The 20,072-nt window shown below is 34.6% G+C and overlaps 1 protein-coding gene across 1 annotated transcript; it reads left to right on the top strand.

The window, feature by feature from the left end:
* The first annotated feature begins 1,888 nt into the window (after positions 1-1,888).
* Positions 1,889-16,394, top strand: LOC126886775 (prostatic glandular kallikrein-6-like). Its single transcript, XM_050653803.1, has 5 exons — positions 1,889-1,947; positions 5,177-5,352; positions 15,043-15,134; positions 15,222-15,436; positions 16,084-16,394. Exons 1-5 carry the CDS (start codon positions 1,905-1,907, stop codon positions 16,350-16,352), a joined length of 795 nt encoding a protein of 264 aa, XP_050509760.1. The 5' UTR covers positions 1,889-1,904; the 3' UTR covers positions 16,353-16,394.
* The last annotated feature ends 3,678 nt before the right edge of the window (positions 16,395-20,072 follow it).

Here is a 20,072-nt window from a genome sequence, read left to right as displayed (position 1 = left end):
TGGTAAGAATTTTACCTGAACTAAAAAAGGTAGAGTCCGAATTGGCTCCCATAGACAAAAATTATTTTACCTAAACATGTCGAAAATATCACCCAGCGTTGCCACTTCTTTCAAATTTTCTCTTTTTGTTAGAAACACAGTTTTCTCTTTTTGTACATTCCTAGAAATATCTATGGGAAAGGAGGAAGACCTAACCCTTCGGTCCTAACTTAACTTTCGGGTATTAGAGTGTAGAGCGCAAACCGGCCGATTTCAGGTAAGAGCGCAAAACGGTCGAGCGCATACCGGCCGACACCGATAATTTGTGTTAAAATTGCCACATATGCCAATGTTGAACTAAAACAAACTCTAAAAGTATTTGTCTAAAAGTATAACTTTCCTATAAAAAGTCTATATCACTATGTTAATTTCCTAAGCAGTATAAGTATTACACGATTTGGCAACAATGTCTAATGTTTCCGCGATTATATGAGAGCCTACCCGCATTCATGCGGGAGCCAATTCGTACCCTTCTAAAATATACCTGAACGAAGCGGAGCGAACTCGACTTCACCCGTAAAAACTTATTGCATTTTCTTTAATCAGCCCGAAATTTCTAAAGGGGAATTTATCATGAATTTAACTTACCTTTTTCCTGTGCTTGATAAATTCCAGATAAGAACTCAGAATCAGTATTATTTTTGTTCGCTAAATAAATTAAATACTGACTTCTTCTAGATACTCATAATTTTTACAATTTAAACTGGCTGAATTATTCATTTTTACTCTTAATATACACCTTTTTTTAATATCAATGTAATAGAACTATTGTTTAAGATTACTGAAGACTGAAGATAAAATTGTGACCGCAAGCTGGATAATATAAACAAAAACATAATCGCAACTCAGCAATAACTACATGGCAACAGTAGGATATGTGCGTAAGATAACTTAGTATTTCATTAATATTGATGACCAAAATTAGTCCAGGAAGCCACTGCGCATCCGCTAGGAAAAAGATTCCAATTCGAATTTTTTGCACAATCTTACTCAAAAAGTACCCCTTTTAACAAATTTGCATGTTGCCAGGACCAAAAGGGGGTCAAAAATTTTTTAAACGTTTTTTTGTTTTTGTTTTTTTCCTAAAATTATTTTTTTTGCACGGAACAAAGTTTTTTTTAGGTTATTTGGATCATTCCAAACAGAAAAGGTCTTTAGTGACTTTTCTGTAAAGTTGATAGTTTTTGACATATAAGCAATTAAAAATTGAAAAATTGCGAAATCGGCCATTTTTAACCCTCAAAAACTATGTGAAAAACTAAAAATTAGAATGTTACCAAGGTAGATAGATATTCTTTAAACATCAATTAATGAAACCCCGAAGAGTTTTTTGCAATACAGTATTCAAAACTCCTTTGTTTTTTAATTGATAATCAAGCGTGCGCGATACTATTTTCCACCGTTGCATGTGTATACAGTATAATGGTGCAAGTATGTGCAGTATTTCTTTTTTTTTTTAGAGATTTCTGGTACTTCATTTATCATTCAGATAACATCAGATGGCAGTTCTTCTCCTCTCAAGAAGCGACTACTTATGAAAATTTTAGTAGAGAGTCTGGTATGCATTCTAAAAGTTATAACGGGTTTCTTTAAGTTTGGAACCACCTCCATTGCTGATAGTCATTAGGAGATAGTAATGTGTTAGGTACCACGATTTTTTATATTTTCCTCCACTATTGTATAAATTTTGTATTCCAATTTAAAAATATCACATCCTCCTGATGTTTATAATTTTAGTTGTGTTTACAGTACTTATAAAATCTTATCAATAGTAAAAAAAACTACACCACTTTAGATTTAATATTTCTATAAATATTTCACACTGCAACATATTGGTTTTGTACCTTGCCACAAAACCATACAATATGATTGCCTTCCTATTTTTGTGTTTAGTTCTTCAAACTTTAGGTGAGTTGTAAAAAAAATAATAGTAAATATTCTACTAAATTTTCATCTTCTTCATCTGCCCTGCTCGATTATCGAACGTTGGCTATCAAATTGGCTACAGCAATTTTGTTAACGGCAGCTCGGAGAAGGGATGCAGAGGATCTGTTATACCATTCTCTCAGGTTTTTAAGCTATGACGTTCTTCTTCGACCTGGCCCTCTTCTTCCGTCTACCTTGCCGTGTATTATTAAATGAAGTATATTATATATCTCTGGGTGTCGCATAACATGGCCAAAATATTAAAGTTTTCGATTTTTAACTGTCCTGACGACTTCCGCGACTTTTCCCATCCGGTGCAAAACAACTTCGTTACGAACTCTATCCACCCAACTTATTCATTGGATTCTTCGGTATACCCAAATTTGAGAGAGTATCTGAGAGTATCTGTTAAAGTCCAACCTTCGACACCGTAGAAAAGAGTAGAGAACACATAACACCCCACTAATCTAATTTTAAGATTCAAAGTAATGTTGTTTCCACATAAAAGTTTTTTATCTTAAAGAATGCAGCTCTGGTCTTCTCTATAGGTATTCTAATTTCTTTGCTCATGTCCAGTTCTCATTTAGATTACAACCGTGGTTGTATTGGCGTCTTACTGACAACCATCACCTTGGTCTTTGCGGTGTTTAGCTTGAGTCCATATTCATCACACCTTGTGGTAATCCTATTAATCAGATGTTCAGGTTCTTCATAATTGCTCGCAATTAACACCGTGTCATCCGCATATCTCAAATTATTAATATTGACGCCATTCATTTTGATACCACATTGAGCATTATCCACTGCTTTACTGAAAACAAACTCAGAATAGATGTTAAATATCAGGGGACAAAATGCAACCCTGCCTTTTTCCTTTTTGTATTTGAAGTTCTTCAGGCGTGTCCCGGCCAATCCTGATGTTTGCACGTTGATGCCAGTAAAGATTTTTGATAATGCGTAGGTCTTTATCATCAATAACCACTTTCTGAAGAATCGCAATCATTTCAGTATGTTTTACCCGATCAAAGGCCTTCTCAAAGTCAATGAAACACATATAAACGGGATGTCCGACATCTCTGCTTTTCTGTACCATAACCTGAATACTAAGCGTGACTAAACAGTGCTTCTCTGGTCCCAAGGTTATTGCGGAATCCAAACTGTGTATCACCAAGCTGTTCTTCTATTTTTTGGTACATCCTAGAGTGCAAAATTCGTAGAAATATCTTTAAAACATGACTTATCAAGGTAGTCACTACATCTGTTCGCGTTTGCCTTTTTAGGTATCGTCACAAAAGTCGACAGCAGCCAATCCGTTGGTATATAGCCAGTTTTCATAAACTTTATTAAAAAGATGAAGGAAAGATCTTTTACCTGAACTTTCGAAGAGCTTTATTATTTCACTCGGTATTTCGTCTGGTCCAGTCGCTTTTCTGGACTTTGCTAACCTTATTGGTTGTTCAATTTCGTCCATAGTTATGTCAGGTCCTGTAACTACTTCGTTAATTTCAAGCTCGGGCCTTTCATCATTAAACAGTTCCTTAATGTAGTCTTTCCATCTGTCTATTTTATCCAAATCAGTAATAATCAGTTTTCTGTCTCTATCAACGATGTTATTTGCATGTTTTTTGTTCTGACCGGTGAGTTCTTTTATTTTTTTATACAACATATTAAATGAATCATGTTTTCTGTGCAACTCTTTAATTGCTAAACATTTGTCTTCAAAGTATGTTTCTTTTGCTGCTCTTATTTTAGTCCTTATCTCTTTACTAATGCGTTTATAAATTTCGATGTTTTGGTGCTTAAATTTGCGTCTTTTTCCATCAATATCAAAATCTCATCGTTCATCCACTGTTGCTTCTTTTGATTTTTCTCTTTGAAGTTTGGAGTTGAGTTGCTTATAATCGTTTTGATTTGGGTCCAATGATCCTCGATGGATTCTTGTTGTTCGCTGTTCTCAAAATTGCTCTCTAAATTATTTGCAATCCCCTGACTGTTGTTTCTAATGAAATCGGTATTCAGTTTGTTAGAGGATCGTTGTTGTTATATCCGTTTAAATTTTAATTTTAATTCGGCTAACAATAGATTGTGATCAGATGGCACATCGGCACCAGGATAGGTTTTTACAAACTTTACTGCATTTCTGTAACGCTCACTGATGGTTATGTAGTCAATTTGGTTCCTTACGATATTATGGGGATATCTGCTGGAGATTTCCACGTATATAAATAATCTCCGTTTAGGTAATTTGAAAAAGGGATTCATAAAACATAGATTATGTTCTTTGCAAAAATCTGCATAGTCTCCCCTTTCATTACTATCGCCCAGTCCATAACATCCAGTAATATTTGTCTGCCTTTTCTTATCTTAGCATTAAGGTCACCCATCAGAATGGTGAGATCTCTAGTCTTGAGTTGGTCGGTAACAGTTTTTACATCGGCGTAGAACTTGTCAAGTTCTTCCAGTTTACTTTCCGCTGTCGGTGCATACGCTTGTATTAAATTTACGTTTCTAGGTTTCGCGTTTAACTGAATCATTATGACTCGTTCAGATACCTGGCATACCGCCCTAACACATTTGCTATCCTCTCTCTACTTTATATAAATACAAAAAGGACAGTTTGCGTTTCCTTTTGATTCAGAGGTGATGCACAATCTCTAGAAAGCTGTTTGTGTCTTACGACTTCCTCAGTAGAGCTGCGTGCACACCTCTGAAGCAAAACAAAACCAAACTGTCTATTTATGTGGAATTTTAAAAATTGTTTAAAATCCACTTTTGGGACACTGCAGCGACATCTATTATTGGAAAGCGAAAAGTCTCAGATAAAAAATTCACCATTAAAATAAAAATTAACGTAGTAAATATTTATTTAAATCTGAAGACTTTTCTTGTTGGAACTTTTTTCTAGTATATCCTTAATCTCTGCCTTTTACAATTTATAACAACAAGAGACGACGAATAAAGAAAGCGAAAAGAACTCTACAGTATGCAGTCACATTCTGCTTTCTTTTGTCTCAGTCTAGGAAAAGGTCCGAAAGAAAGTTCCTAATACATAGAAATGAAAAAGACTGTTTGTGTTTCCTTTCAATTCAGAGGCGATGCACAATGACTAGACTGCTGTTTCTGTCTTACAGACTTCCTCAGTAGAGCTGCGTATCACCTGTGAATATATAAATAATTGCTATTTCAATGTTTATAATTTTCAATTATTTAGCCTCTTCTCCAACCTTGAGTCGAGACGCTGATCAAAATGAATATCCATTTATCGTAGCAGTGGAAACATGCGGTTATCCAATATGTTATCCACAATGTGCTGGGGTCGTTATTTCCAAGAGTTGGATCCTCACACTTGGTAGCTGTGCCTATATTGCGGACTACGATCATTTCAGGGTAAGTTATACAAGTAGTGGAAAGATATCAAGTAAATAATTCTCATAATCATTATCATCATCAATGGTGCTATAGCCCTATGAAAGAGCCTCGACCTTCCTAAGTCTATTACGCCAGTCAGTCCGTTGCCAGTTTGCTGCGCCTATTTTCTCCCATCCTCATATACACCATCCTTCTCTCTGAGTTTTGCCCTACCCCTATTTCTACTTCCCACAGGTTGTGACATAAGGATTCTTCTAGAAGAATGTCCTTCTCATCTTCGTCTTCCTATTCTTATAAGAGATAATAGTTATTTACCACCAATTATATGTTTATAACTGCGGTATACCTCGGAGTTATACCTCCTCTTCCAAACACCATTTTCACAGTTGCCACCGTATATTCCTCTCGGGATCCTACGTTCAAATATAATCTGAAGGTTTTAATCTGCCTTGGAGATGGTCCATTTCTCTGATCCATATGTCAACACTGGTTGTATAAAGGTTTTGTATAGAAAGGCCTCAACTCAGCAAGAATATTTATTGCATCTGATAGTCACGCTGCTTTAAAGGCTCTGAAGTCCACAACTTACGAGTCAAAAATAGCCTGAAATTGCAAACAATCCCTTAAACAACTGGCTAGTCGCAACAAACTAACGTTGCTACGGGTGCCAGGGCATAAAGGAATTGTCGGAAATGAGATTGCCGATAGTCTCGCAAAGGAAGGAGCTTGTACTCCTTTCATCGGACCTGAACCATTTTGTGGCATACCAAAAAGCCGCATAATGGAAGAAGTTCGAAAATATGAAAAGGAACTCAGTGCAGTCTACTGGAAAAATGTTCCAGGTTAAAGACAGACAAAAAGGTTATTATTGCCCGCTACACGAAATTACTCTTAGAGCTTCAGAAATCTGATCTCAGAGTAATCACAGGAATTCTCACTGGACACTGCTCACTCAGATACCATCTCTGTAAAATGGGCATACTGGACAGTGGGACATGTAGATTCTGCGATGAGGCAGATGAGACGTCAGAACATATTATCTGCAATTGCAGAGTAATTGTTCGGCAACGCCATAAATATCTGGAACAGGTATTCCTTGATCCTGATCAGATTACAAACCTAGCTCCAAAACGGATAATGGACTTTCTTAGAAGCCTAGACCTTTTGGACTAAAATATAGATGTAGAGTATACACAAAAATCTTATAGGTCGCAGTGTAGTAAGGTTAATTCCGCCAATCGACCCCTTTTGCAATCTACAATCTACAATCTACAAGGGTTTTGTATATGGTTATATTTGTTTTTTGGCTTAAGTTTCTGCTTCTCATATATCTGCTCAGTTCAAAATAGCATTTGTTTGCTAGGATTACCCTTTGCTTGATTTCTTCCGTCATGACGTTCTCCTTGCTGATCAGGAAACCTAAGTATGTGATTTTGTTCCCCACTTCTAAGGTAGAGTTATCAACCGTGAATTAATGACCGATGTTTCTGGCTCTATAGTTGGATGTTAAAGCCACCATTTTAGTTTTCTCCTCGTTTACTAGTAGGCCAATACTTTTTGTGGCATTTGAGAAGGTGGCATACATTTCTTCTAGCTTGCGTGTTTTGCGGGCAACTGCATATGCCAAAATTGGGGATGACTTATTCTTCTTCTTCTTCACGTGCCATATCAGAATTATCCGACGTTGGCGATCACCATTGCGAAGGCTTCTCGATCTTCTGCAATATGGAATAGTTGTCCTGCATTTGATATCTGAGTCCATTCACGAATGTTTGTTAACCAAGAAACTTGTTTTCTTCCTACACCTCTACGGCCCTCTATTTTGCCTTTAAGGATCAGTTGTAATATTTTATATCGACTTCCCCCCACTATATGTCCCAGATAAGACATTTTTCGATTTTTAACAGTCTTTATCATAGTTAAGATATGTTTAACAGTATATATTTTAAGCAGTTCTCTATCTTTGTTGACCTTCCTTAGTACTTCTTCATTAGTTTTTCTTGCTGTCCAGGGTATCTTCAGCATCCGTCTATGAATCCACATTTCCAATGCTTCAATTCTGTTCATAATCGATACTTTTACCGTTCACACTTCTGCACTATACAAAAGTACGGACCAAACATAGCACTTGACCATTCTTTGTCTTAGTTCTAAACTGAGATGATTATTGCAAAGAAATGACTTCATTTTCGTAAAAGTGGTTTTAGTCATTGCTATTCTACGTTTTATTTCTATGTCTGGATCTAGTTGGTCCGTCATCACAGTTCCCAGATATGTCATTTTGTGAACTTTCTCAACTTGGACTCCGTTTAATTGAAGCTTTGCATCGGGATGTGTGTCACGACTAAACACTAAAAATTTGGTTTTGTTTGAGTTTATTTTAATGCCCATTTCCTCTCCTACCTAGTGAATACGATCAAGCAGAATTTGGAGACCTTCAATGTTATCTGACAGAATTACTTATTTTATCACATTAAGTAGTTCTCCGTAGATCCGTTGATGATTTATTACAAATATTATTTCCGCTCTTATCTACTCCGGCATCTCTAATCGCCTTTTCGGGATATGTTGAAAAGGAGACACGCGAGCGCATCTCCCTGTCACAGGCCAACAGGCGTTTTAAACGCCTGTGATTGTTCGCCCTGTATTTTGTCTTTGCAAACGACTTTACGCATTGTAGCCTTAACCAATCTTATCAGTTTATCAGGGATGTGAAATTCGTCCATGGCTTCATACAATTTATTTCTTAGCACGCTATCATAGACCTATTTAAAATCTACGAAAAGAAGAGATGATGTGTCGACACTGAATTCATTGTTTTTTTTTAGTATTTGTCTTAGCACAATGATCTGGTCTGTTGTTGATCGACCATGCCTAAAACCTCTTTGATATTCTACAAGAAGCTTCTCTTAATATGCAATTAGGCGACCATATAAGATACTCGAATATATTTCGTAAGCAGTTTTAAGGATGAGTATTCCCCTATAGTTTCTACATTCAAATAATACAAATAAATAATGATACGGCGAGAAAAATAGTGATAATAGAAAACATTTATAAACGTGCTGGATTCGAACGTTACTCCATGGCAGTTCTTTTTACTAAAGAGTAACACACTGAGCAATTTTGTTTTCTACCCTTCCACAAAATTTATTTAGTACAATAATTTATTTTAACTATAACTGTTCTGAAATTGGTCATTCAGAATTATCTCTCTCTATCTCTCTCTCTCTCTCTCTCTCTCTCTCTCTCTCTTTTTTTTCTCTCTCTCTCTCTCTCTATTTCTCTCTCTCTCTCTCTCTCTTTCTCTTGTTGTTTTTACATTACTGAGGATCGTTATTCCTTTCAATATTCCTAATAATCTTATTCCATCGGTCTCTATCTTCAGCTGCTCTGAGTGCTTCAAATAAGTTTAGAGCTGAATTTTTAATTTGGTCGGACCATCTAGTTGGTGATCGCCTTCTTGATCTTCTCCCCAGAACGTTTCCAGAAACAGTTAATCTCTCCAAAGTATGGTCACCTCTGCGAATTACGTGACCGAAAAATTGCACAATTAGTTGCAGACATATTGTCGACTGACTTTTTTCAACCTCTTGTTAGTTTAGAATCGAAATGTTCATCCCACGAGCTGTCCAAGGTATGTGAAGCATTCTTCTTCAGCACCAGACATCAAAGGAGTCAATTTTTTGACGCTCGCGTGCGCGAAGAGACGAAGTCTCTGCCCCGTGTAGAAACATTGAGAATACCAGGGCATCCATCAGTCTCACTTTGATATTTTGAGGGATATATCTGTCTTTCCAAACTTTAGTTAGGGGATACATCGCATTTTTTGCCATACCAATACGTCTCTGAACTTTTGCTTCACAGTTACCAACGTTAGTTATACTAGACCCAAAATAGACAAAGGTGTTTACTATCTGGTATTCCTGTAATATGTTAGTCAGTTGAGTCTTGTCGAATCTCTCGACCACCATTATTTTTGTCTTAGCTTTATTGATTTTCAGACCCACTATATTGCTCTCGTACTCCACTCTTCACAGCAGATCAAACATGTCTTGCTCATTTGCTGCTGTAGTGTCATCAGCAAATCTTAAATTGTAGATTTTCATACCAGCTACTGTTACTCCACCGGCCATGCTTCTAAAGCCATACTCATGACATGTTCACCATAAATGTTGAATAAGTCAGGTGACAACACGCATCCTTGTCTAACACCTCTCTCGGTCTTAAATTGGTTTGAGAACTTCTGATCTAGTCGTACTGTTGCTATATTAGTGCAGTCATTGAAGGTTTTCACCTCCGATTTCGTTGAACCTCCATCGATTTTCATGAAAATTGGTGAGTAATTACAGGATACCTCAAGAAACAAAGGTGGCATGATGACAACTTGCGCTTTTACCCTGAGGGTGGATGCCACCCCTTCTCGTGGGTGAAAATTATTTTATTAAAAATAATACCATAAGTCGATAGAGGGACAAATTATAAGTAAAATTTGTTATATAAAGTTATTAAAATAAATCAACACTTTTTGAGTTATTAAAGACCAAATATTTTATTTTTTCGTAAACAAATGCATGTTTTAAATCGGTTTTTCACGTATAACTCAAAAATTATAAGCTTTTACAAAAAAGTTATAATTACTGAAATTGAAGATAGTAAAAATCGAATGCATTCCTCATATAAAGAATTAATTAATGTTAGTTCAAAGTGAGTTATTGGCAATTGAATGTGTATTTTTTTCGACGAGTACTCAAATCTAAGTATTCAAGCTTAGATAACGGGAAAACGATGCAATGTATAAAATATTCCTGCTAAACATTTGTCAAAGTACTTCGGAATGCCTATCAAATGAGCTTCGGAACAAGGTAATGGCGTCAAAATTAAGCAAGTTATAGTGACAATAAAAGAACCGTTTCGAATTTTTTAGGAAAAAGTGAAAAATAAAACATACGCCATTTCCACAAAAATTAAAATTTATAGTAATCCTTACAAGAACTTTTTTATGTTAGCCTAAGTAATGTTTTTGATAATTTTTACCGGTTTAGAATGCATATTTTTGAAAAAAAGGTACAATTTAAAAAAATCATAATTTTTAAAATTATTGTAATTCTCATATTCTTTTGATAATAACTCCAAAAATACTCAATATGCTTAAAAAATTATATATAACCCAATTTTAGTTTTTCTGTGCCAAATATTTTACCTGTTTTACTATTTCTATAGGGTAAAAATAACCGAAATAGAAACGTTTAAATCTTAAATTTTGCTGTGGGAACCATGCAACCGGGGACATTTCACCTTTTATTTTTAAAAAAAGTAAGGTGTTTAAAGATTACGTTTAATGTTCTTAAATAGCACTTGGAATTAACTGTCAAACAGTTTTTATATAAACCTGATATCTTAAACACGAACGGAGTTATTAAAAAAAACCATAACATTTTTTGTAAAAATTTTTAAAAGATAAGTTTTGAAAAAATTTTGGAGCATAAATTTTAACGCTATCAACATGCTCGGGGCTCATTTAATAGATATTTTTAAGTACTTTGACAAATTTTTAATAAGTTTATGTTATAAAATGCATCAATTTCCTGTTATTTCAGCTTGAATACTTAAGAGTTTTTTACTCGCTGAAAAAAATATATATTCAATTACCTATAACTCACTTTAAGTTAACACTAAAAGGTTTTTCTAGTAGGGAGTTTATTTCATTTTTTATTAGCTTCAATTTTGGTAATTATAACTTTTTGTAAAAACTTACACTTTTTGAGTTATTGATGAAAAATTGGTTAAAAACATGCATTTTTCTCAAGAAAAATTAAAATTTTTGATGTTTAATAACTCAAAAAGTTTTGATTTATGTTAATAACTTTATGTAAAAAATTTTGCTTGAAAATTGTCCCCCTATCGAATTATGGGGTTATTTTTAATAAAATAATTTTTACCCCCGAGAAGGGGTTGCATCCACCCCCAGGGTAAAAGCGCAAGTTGGCACCATGTCACCTTTGTTCCTTGAGAGATCCTCGTACCACTCACCAATTTTTATACAAATCGATAGAGGTTCAACGAAATCGGAGGTAATAGCTCATATCCACCTTCAGTGACTCTACTATATTGGACTGGTACAGATTTTTAATCTAAATTTTAATCTAATAGAAAAACGGAAAAGAGGCAGGCCACCGACCTCCTGGAAACAAGGAATTACAAAAGCCATGTCAGAAAGAAATCTTCAAGAAAATGACTGGCTAGATCGACAGGCTTGGCGATTGGGTACCGGAAGGCGTAGAACGCTATAGAACCGGTTATATATATATTAGGGTGGGTCGAAAAACAATAATGTTTCATTTTTTAATCGCTATACCGCGGAAAACTTGTCTTTGGGGTATATAAGTAAAATGCAAAGTAAAATAAAGTTATATATTGAACCTTCAGCTAGCGCATCATACTTAAAATTTAGTTTTTTTTTTCAGAAATGAAGACATTTTTCAATTATTTTTACAATCTTTAGCCAATAATATTTGAACGTGCTATAGTGAAAACTATTTAGTTAATAGTTTAATAAATAGGAAATAAATTTGAAACAGACAATATCTTTTAATTTGCGTTAGCGCAAAATACTAAAAAATTGTTAAAATTCACATATTAGCACCTTAAAAGAAGGTGTGGTCTAGTATGTTGTGTTGGGTGTTAATAGCACAATCCATCTTTTGTTCTTTTACTTTACACCCCATTTAATTGGAATATAATTATTATAGTGTGTTTAAAGTTATAAAGGATATAAATAAAACAACATAATTTTAATAACATGTTTAATTGAAACAAAAAAGAAACAAACCAAATTGTAGCCAAACAATGTCAACAAATTAAATGAAATTTTGACTTTAGTAAGAGTCTTTTACTCATTATTTCTCAGTGAGTACGTTGAAGCTGCGCTTGCTGTCAAACTTTGGCATCGCAGCTCTGGATGCTACGGCAGATCTTATGAAACCATCTCGTTCCTAACCACTAGGAGGACTAGTTAATCGCAATCTTTTGAGTAAAGCTGAATGGTATCTTTATCTTCTAGACATAAGTTGTGCGATAAGGTCAGGCAACTGCCCTGTGGACTTATTTGTTCGGGAACCGGGTCCACTTTCCCACTCTCGATGGTTGACTACAGCTATCAGAGTTTTGAGACTGTGTGTAAGTATGGAAATGTCTTCAGTTAAACATAAATTGTTAGTATCCTTCATTTTTAAATCATACATGCATGTATGGTTCAAAATAAAGTACAGCAAATACATAACAGATGGACCTGAACACGTTTTTGCGGCTATCAAATCAACCAGATTTCTGCCAGAAAATTTGATTAAAGTAGTTGATCCTGTAATCGAAAGAAATGCATTTTTCCCACCCAGAAAATTTGCTACTGAGGATGATAGTGGATGAAAGGAAACACATAAGAGAATTAGGATTCCGAAGAATAATCAAAGCAAGGATGTTAGCTACAGAAACAGAAACAATTAGGGTTTTTCGACCTCCAAAAATCACCTTTCATGCGACTGACTGCTGAACTATTTGATTGGAACACCACTGAAATTACACCACCATCACTGTTAAGGAGAGTATCTGATGATGAAGTTTGGGCTAAAATCACTGCTGGTGAAACACCCGAGGATTGGAACGTTGAAAAATTTCCATGTCATACTCAAGCCGTGGAACGCTGTGTCAAGTTAGTGACTGAAGCATCTAAAAAAGTCGTCGGGGCTAAGTAATGAGATGGTTTCATAAGATCTGCCGTAGCATCCAGAGCTTCGATGCCAAAGTTTGACAGCAAGTGCAGCTTCAACGTACCCACTCAGAAATAGTGAGTAAAAGACTCTTTCTAAAGTCAGAATTTCATTTAATTTGTTGATATTGTTTGGCTATAATTTGGTTTCTTTTTTGTTTCAATTAAACATGTTTTAAAATTATAACTTGTTTTATAACTATTTTATATCCTTTATAACTTTAAACACACTATAATAATTATATTCCATTTAAATGGAGTGTAAAGTAAAAGAACAAAAAATGGATTGTGCTAATAACACCCAACACAACATACTAGACCACACCTTCTTTTAAGGTGCTAATATGTGAATTTTAACAATTTTTGAGTATTTTGCGCTACTGCAAATTAAAAGATATTGTCTGTTTCAAATTTATTTCCTATTTTTTAAACTACTAACTAAACAGTTTTGACTATAGCACGTTCAAATATTATTGGCTAAAGATTGTAAAAATAACTGAAAAATGTCTTGATTTCTGAAAAAAAACTAAATTTTAAGTGTGATGCGCTAGCTGGGGGTTCAATATATAACTTTATTTTACTTTTCATTTTACTTATATACCCCAAAGGCAAGTTTTCCGCGGTATAGCGATTAAAAAATGAAACATTTTTGTTTTTCGGCCCACCCTAATATATATATACAGATTTTTAATAAATGTCACCAGGTGCGTTGGCGTGCCCATTTCTATTAGAATGGAGCGCAGATTTATCCAGCTTACAGAATCAAATGCCTTTTGGTGCTCAACGTAGCATATAATCATAGGTACTTGAAATTCTCTAGACTTTTATATGAGTTGTCTCATATGTTCGGATAAAAGTAGAGGCTGTTGGCATTTATTTTGAATAAATATAGATTATTTTAAATTGTTCATGGTCTAAAGGCGACCTCCACGTGTGAAACGATTTTGGCGGTAACCAGTGGTGGCTGGTCTGTAAGTGAAGGGGGAGGTCATATCCGGTGGTTCAAGATTTTTTTGGAAAAACAAGACCTACAAATCCCATTTTAAATAATTTCTTATTCCATCATTTGTATTGGTTTCTTATAACTTATTTTGCAATATGTTGTTTAAATTTAAGCGGATCTTTACTTGACAAGTAAATATGAAATAAGTAAAAGGAACAAGTCTTCATTACTAATTGTCAAATAAATCAGATAAATAGTATGATATAATATGTAATTATAACAGCCAGAATATCAACAAACTACTTAAACTCAAAACCTAAAATAAATAAAAACTTACATTTTTATGCGGATTTAAAAAGTAAATCGATTCTTCTGGCCTTAGATTTTGCGAAATGATCGATCACTTGCTCGTTGAAATTTGTGATCGTTCGAATACCTACCGCTCAACAACTAAAACGATACCTACGGTCTACGGTAAATAACCACGAGTTGGTACCAACTTGCATATAAGTGCGAATTTTCGTGAACGTCCGGATTTCCAGTGCTGTATTCTCACAGTGAGGTCAAATAAATTTCTTGACCATCGTGAATGTTCGTATTTAGCTGTTTAAGAGTAATATTGCGGTAGTTTCAGTCAAAGATAAATTTGGCTTTTCGGTAACGGCAAACAGCTCGTATTTCATGTTTATTTATCGGTAATCTTTTGGCCGCATCTTTGTCGCTATATTTTACAACAACAAAATGACTGAAAATTCAATGCAATAAAAGCAAAATTTAACTTTGAACGATACTATTGAATTCCGAACATTTTTATTACAGAAAATTTTCTTTTTTTAAGGAAATAATTACACTATAATCGTTTGATTGATTGTACAATTATTACAGGGAGGTCATTGGCCAATTGACCTAAAGGGATAACCGCCACTGGCGGTAACGTGTAGCAAGTATTCGTTATGATTAAACCTTAGTACTGTAAAAATTTAAGTTTTTATGTTTACAGATAAATGCAGGAGTAGTCAACCTCACCAGTGAAGATGCACAACTCCGAGATATCGAAAAATCAGTACTGCATCCAGAATTTGACTATTGGCAGTACGTTAAGTTATATACTAATTTGCACTTTTTTATTTATCCGATTTTATATTTAATAATTCATATTGTAAACAAATATTGTTTTAGACCCTTTTCCCTAAACAACATTGGTCTACTGAAATTAAAGACACCTCTAGATTTGGGAAACTCGGTTCAACCAGGAGTACTACCAAAGCAAGGATCAGATATACCTCTAGGCAATGTAACGCAACTGGGATGGTTTGTTAATAGAGGTCAATATGACAGACCAATCAGCGTGCAAAACTTAGAGACTGCAGAAACCGCTATGATTGATTATAATGGTAAGTCCTTAGATCCATAGAGAAAAGTGGTAAAACTGTAGCAGCATAACAACCTTATCCATATATCCATGTTTAGGATGCTAAGATTCTTAGGATTCTTTGGCTCTTGCTATTTCTATACGGCTTAATCTTAATCTCCTATGTTTGTTCTGGGTTTTGACTAACCAATATTCCTAGATATTTGTATTTAGCTACCCTTTCTATCTGAGTATTTTTTTTTTATATTTTATTTTTTATTCTGGCCTTGGTTCAGAACCTTTAGCCACGTAACTACATCATCTGAATATTATTAATTTGGAATGTCTAGTTATGTTATGAATGTGTCATAATGACCATAAATTTTTGTTTTCTTTAAGTTCATTTTAATATCATATGTGGTAAGCTAAACCTTTCATTTAGCAGTTCCAGTATGCTTGTCAGGCTTTGCAAAGTTGAAGTGAATATGACAGCTACGTAAAAGGATTTCACCATTTATGATCATCCCATCCTTACACTCTCCTACCGCTTCTTGGAAGACGGCTTCGCTATATATTAAACAGCAGTGGAGACAATATACAGCCTTGTCTTGCACCCCGAAGAATTTCTATTTTCTCCGACATTTGATATTCAGTTCTTATCAAATTAATTATAGTTTTTCTTTATTTCAGAGTGCATGGCCGTAGTAGAACCATCGATGGATTACAAATTCCCTGATTTTGCCCAAACATTGTTATGCACTGGAGATTTTACTGGACGCGAAGATTTATGTTTTGTTAATGACGGATCTCCAACCGTCCAAGGTGGTGTCGTAGTAGGTATTTACTACTATAGAAGCTTGGGTTGTGGAGTGATGGGATCAGCTATGTTATCTCTCAAGACTGGACCCTACGTATCGTGGATTCAGGAAAATATTGATGAAGAAATAAAACTAGCTTAAGAATGTTGTATTTGCAAATGTTAAATAAAAAATTTAATAATGGTATGTTGTTTATTTTGTAGAAATAAATTTTCTGATATTTTGGTAAAACTATAAAACTGTATAGGCATTATTTATTTCATTTGATTTAATTTTATTTGTGTATAATCGGCAATAATAGTCAGGGATCCCAGGCCTGTATTAACATATTATGGATGTGAAAAGTGGACCATGACCAATTCAAACGAAGAAAACGTCAGACACCGATATTGTCCAAGAAATTAAATCAGAGCGACTAAGATGGGCAGGCCATAATTTTTTTTTTAATCAAATTGAAAAAATCAATATTTTTGGCCCACACAATGTTTTTCTAGGTTTTCTGAACCATTCTGGATAAAAAAGGTCTCTTATAAATTTTTCCCTAAAGTTGACCGTTTTCGAGTTATAAGCAATTTAACATTGAAAAAAAAAATGGCGATTTTCAAGGCTTAATAACTGGGTTAAAAGTTATTTATATGAAAGTCAGAAAGAGACTAAATCAAAGTTTCAGCCCCCCCCCTACAATATCCCGAAGAAATTTTTGTCATTATTTTATTACTAAGCTGTTATTTTTATGTAATAATATTGAGCGCCATGCACGTGGTAGCCGGCCGTAAATGCTGAGTGCGAGAGAGATGCCACTCAGGCAGTCCAATTGTGCATCTTACTTGCACTCACATTTACGGCCGCCTACCACGTGCATGGCGCTCAATATTATTACTTAAAAAATAACAGCTTAGTAATAAAATAGTGACAAAAATTTGTTCGAGATCTTGTGGGGGGGGGGGGGCATTAAACTTTGATTTAGTCACTTTCTGACTTTCATAATAATAACTTTTAACCGAGTTATTAAGCCTTGAAAATCGCCATTTTTCGTTTTTTTTTTCAATTTTAAATTGCTTATAACTCGAAAACGATCAACTTTAGAGAATAATTAATAAGAGAACTTTTTTATCCAGAATGGTCCAAAAAACCCACAGAAACTGTCCGGGATAAAAATATTGATTTTTGCAATTTGATTAAAAAAAATTTTTTAAAAAAATTTGGACCACTTTTCGCGTGGGCGACTTCTTGAACCTTATTCTGGAATGTCTCACGAATGTAATTATGCAGAAAAATCTCATGGGAATATTTTTCCCAACGAACCAGCCGTTTTCGCCTTGTCTCTAAAGGCAAAATAGAGGGTCGTAGAGGTGTAGGAAGAAAACAAGTTTCTTGGTTAACAAACATTCGTCAATGGACTCAGATATCAAATGCAGGACAACTATTCCATATTGCAGAAGATCGAGAAGCCTTCGCAATGGTGATGGCCAACGTCGGATAATTCTGATACGGCACGTGAATAAGAAGTTACAGAAAAATGCTTAGAATAGCATGGACAAAGACCAAAACGAACGCAGAAGTATTGCGAGAAATGGGTAAAAAATGCGAAATAATAAACACAATAAAGATAAGAAAGTTACAATATCTGGGACACGTAATGAGGGGACAGCGATATGAAATGCTAAGACTGATAATAAGAGGCAGAAGGAGTATAGGAAGAAGAAGAGTGTCGTGGTTGAAGAATTTAAAGGGCTGATTTAAATGCAGTTTTATAGAACTCTTTAGAGCAGCGGTAGATAGAGTAAAGATAGTGATGATGATATACAACCTCCGACTAGGGGACGGCGCTTAAAGAAGAAGGCACTCCCAGTGTGAGTTGTATTTGGCTTCAGATCCAGGCGGTTTTCCGTCTTTGGAGCTCTCATGGCCGGATCTGGATCCAGCATTTTGTAGCTGATACTCTCCTGGCAAGTGCATCAGTTCCTTCGTTGCCGGATAAACCACGATGACCTGAAACCAATACTAGTGTAATACTGTTATGTTCCGCCAGTTTTCTGAGTTCGTGTCGACTCCATTTTTCGTGGATATGAGGAGAGAGCTTTCGGTTACCAAGATTTTTTATGTTTTTCTTTGCTATTAGGTCTGGATCCCGCGTATGAAAAAAAAGTTGATTAATAGCAAGCTGAAAATTTGTTAATAGCTTAAGGGTGTCTAGTCGGATAAACTTTGATATATGGGAACACTGTAACAGGGGCAGTCTTAATTGTGGAACAGGTTAAAAATTTGGAACGGTCAGACCACGAAAACGGCACATTTATTTTGTCCGACAGAACAGACTAAAAACTTTCCGAACAGAGATTAAACTCTCATGCAAAAATCAGACTGCTATTTATCACCTGTCATTATTCCTGTAGTTTGACATATTCTACATGTTCCACTCAATAAAACGCCCATTTGGTGATAAATAGCAGTCTGATTTTTGCATGAGAGTTTAATCTCTGTTCGAAGATTTTAAATCTGTTCTGTCAGACAAAATACATGTGCCGTTTTCGTGGTCTGACCGTTCCAAATTTTTAACCTGTTCCACAATTAAAACTTCCCCTGTTCCAGGTTCTCATATATCAAAGTTTGTCCGACTAGACACCCTTAAGCTATTAACAAATTTTCAGCTTGCTATTAATCAACTTTTTGAAGTTATACTTCTTTACGCGCGATGAGGGTGAATTTTTATATGTTAAAACCAGGCGCATACGCATCACCCAGGCGCATACGCGCATTATAACTTTGTTCTGATTGGATGTTCAAATGACATGTCAAAAATTGTCCAATATGGCAGCTGTAGGACAGTTGTGGTTTGGAGGAAAAGGTAAAGGTAAACAAATGTATAATATATTAGTTTTATTGTTGTGAGGACAGAAACAAAACAGTTTATAATATTGTAGTGACTTTTAAATAGTTTTTAAAAGCAACAGGTACGTAATAATTGTTAATGTATCATGAGTATAAACCTACCTGTTTGATCTGCCAAAATACATAGTATGTAATAATGTAATACTTTTATTTATATAATTTGATTACCATCAACATTCACCTAATATATTGTTTTCTTACTATATGTTTTGTTGTATTTTTTTTTCAATTCTAAAGTCCACTTTACATCAACAATAATTGAATAAGAAATTGACAACAAGTTATTCAAGGTCAAATTTGGCTTATACAAAACACAATTCTACATCCAATTTTGCCGTGAATAAAAAGAACATAAAGAAATTTGACAAAATAAAACATATCCAATTGTTCTATTTCATCAAATTCCTTCATTTTCTTTTACAAACCATACATTTTGTACTCGTCAAATTTGGCCTTGAATAACTTTGACAATTTCTTGTTCAATTTATTGTTGATGTAAAGTGCACTTAAATCATTTCAATTCAAAATTAAAATAATTTGATCAATTTTCAAAATATCACAAGTTTAATGACGTTCTACACCTTCGGCAAAGAATTAAGGATTTGCATGAAATTTTAGTATGTTATAGTTTACTTAAAAAAACTAAGACTTGATTTTAAAAAAAATGTTTTACCGTGCCGTTTAATTACTATTAAGGGTCAAAGTTAAGTTTTATCATGGGCTCTTATGCGAATTCTTAAAAAGTTAATAACTTTTGACCCAATTTTACGATTTTTAATTATTTGTGCTTAAATTAAAGGTATTTTTGTAAGGAATAACATTTTAAAAAATGAGGATTGTTTACCGTACCATTATTAAATAAAAGTGAAATTACTGTTTCGAAATTTAACAAAGTTGGTAGTAGTGAGATCAGCTGCACTCATAATTATATCCGAAACGTACGTGTCAATCACATGACCTCGGTGGTCT

The sequence above is a fragment of the Diabrotica virgifera genome, chromosome 6, assembly GCF_917563875.1.
Source record: "Diabrotica virgifera virgifera chromosome 6, PGI_DIABVI_V3a".
Lineage (NCBI taxonomy): Eukaryota > Metazoa > Arthropoda > Insecta > Coleoptera > Chrysomelidae > Diabrotica > Diabrotica virgifera.
The sequence above is the reverse complement of the archived record's forward strand: the minus strand, read 5'-3'. Positions and strand labels throughout refer to the sequence as shown.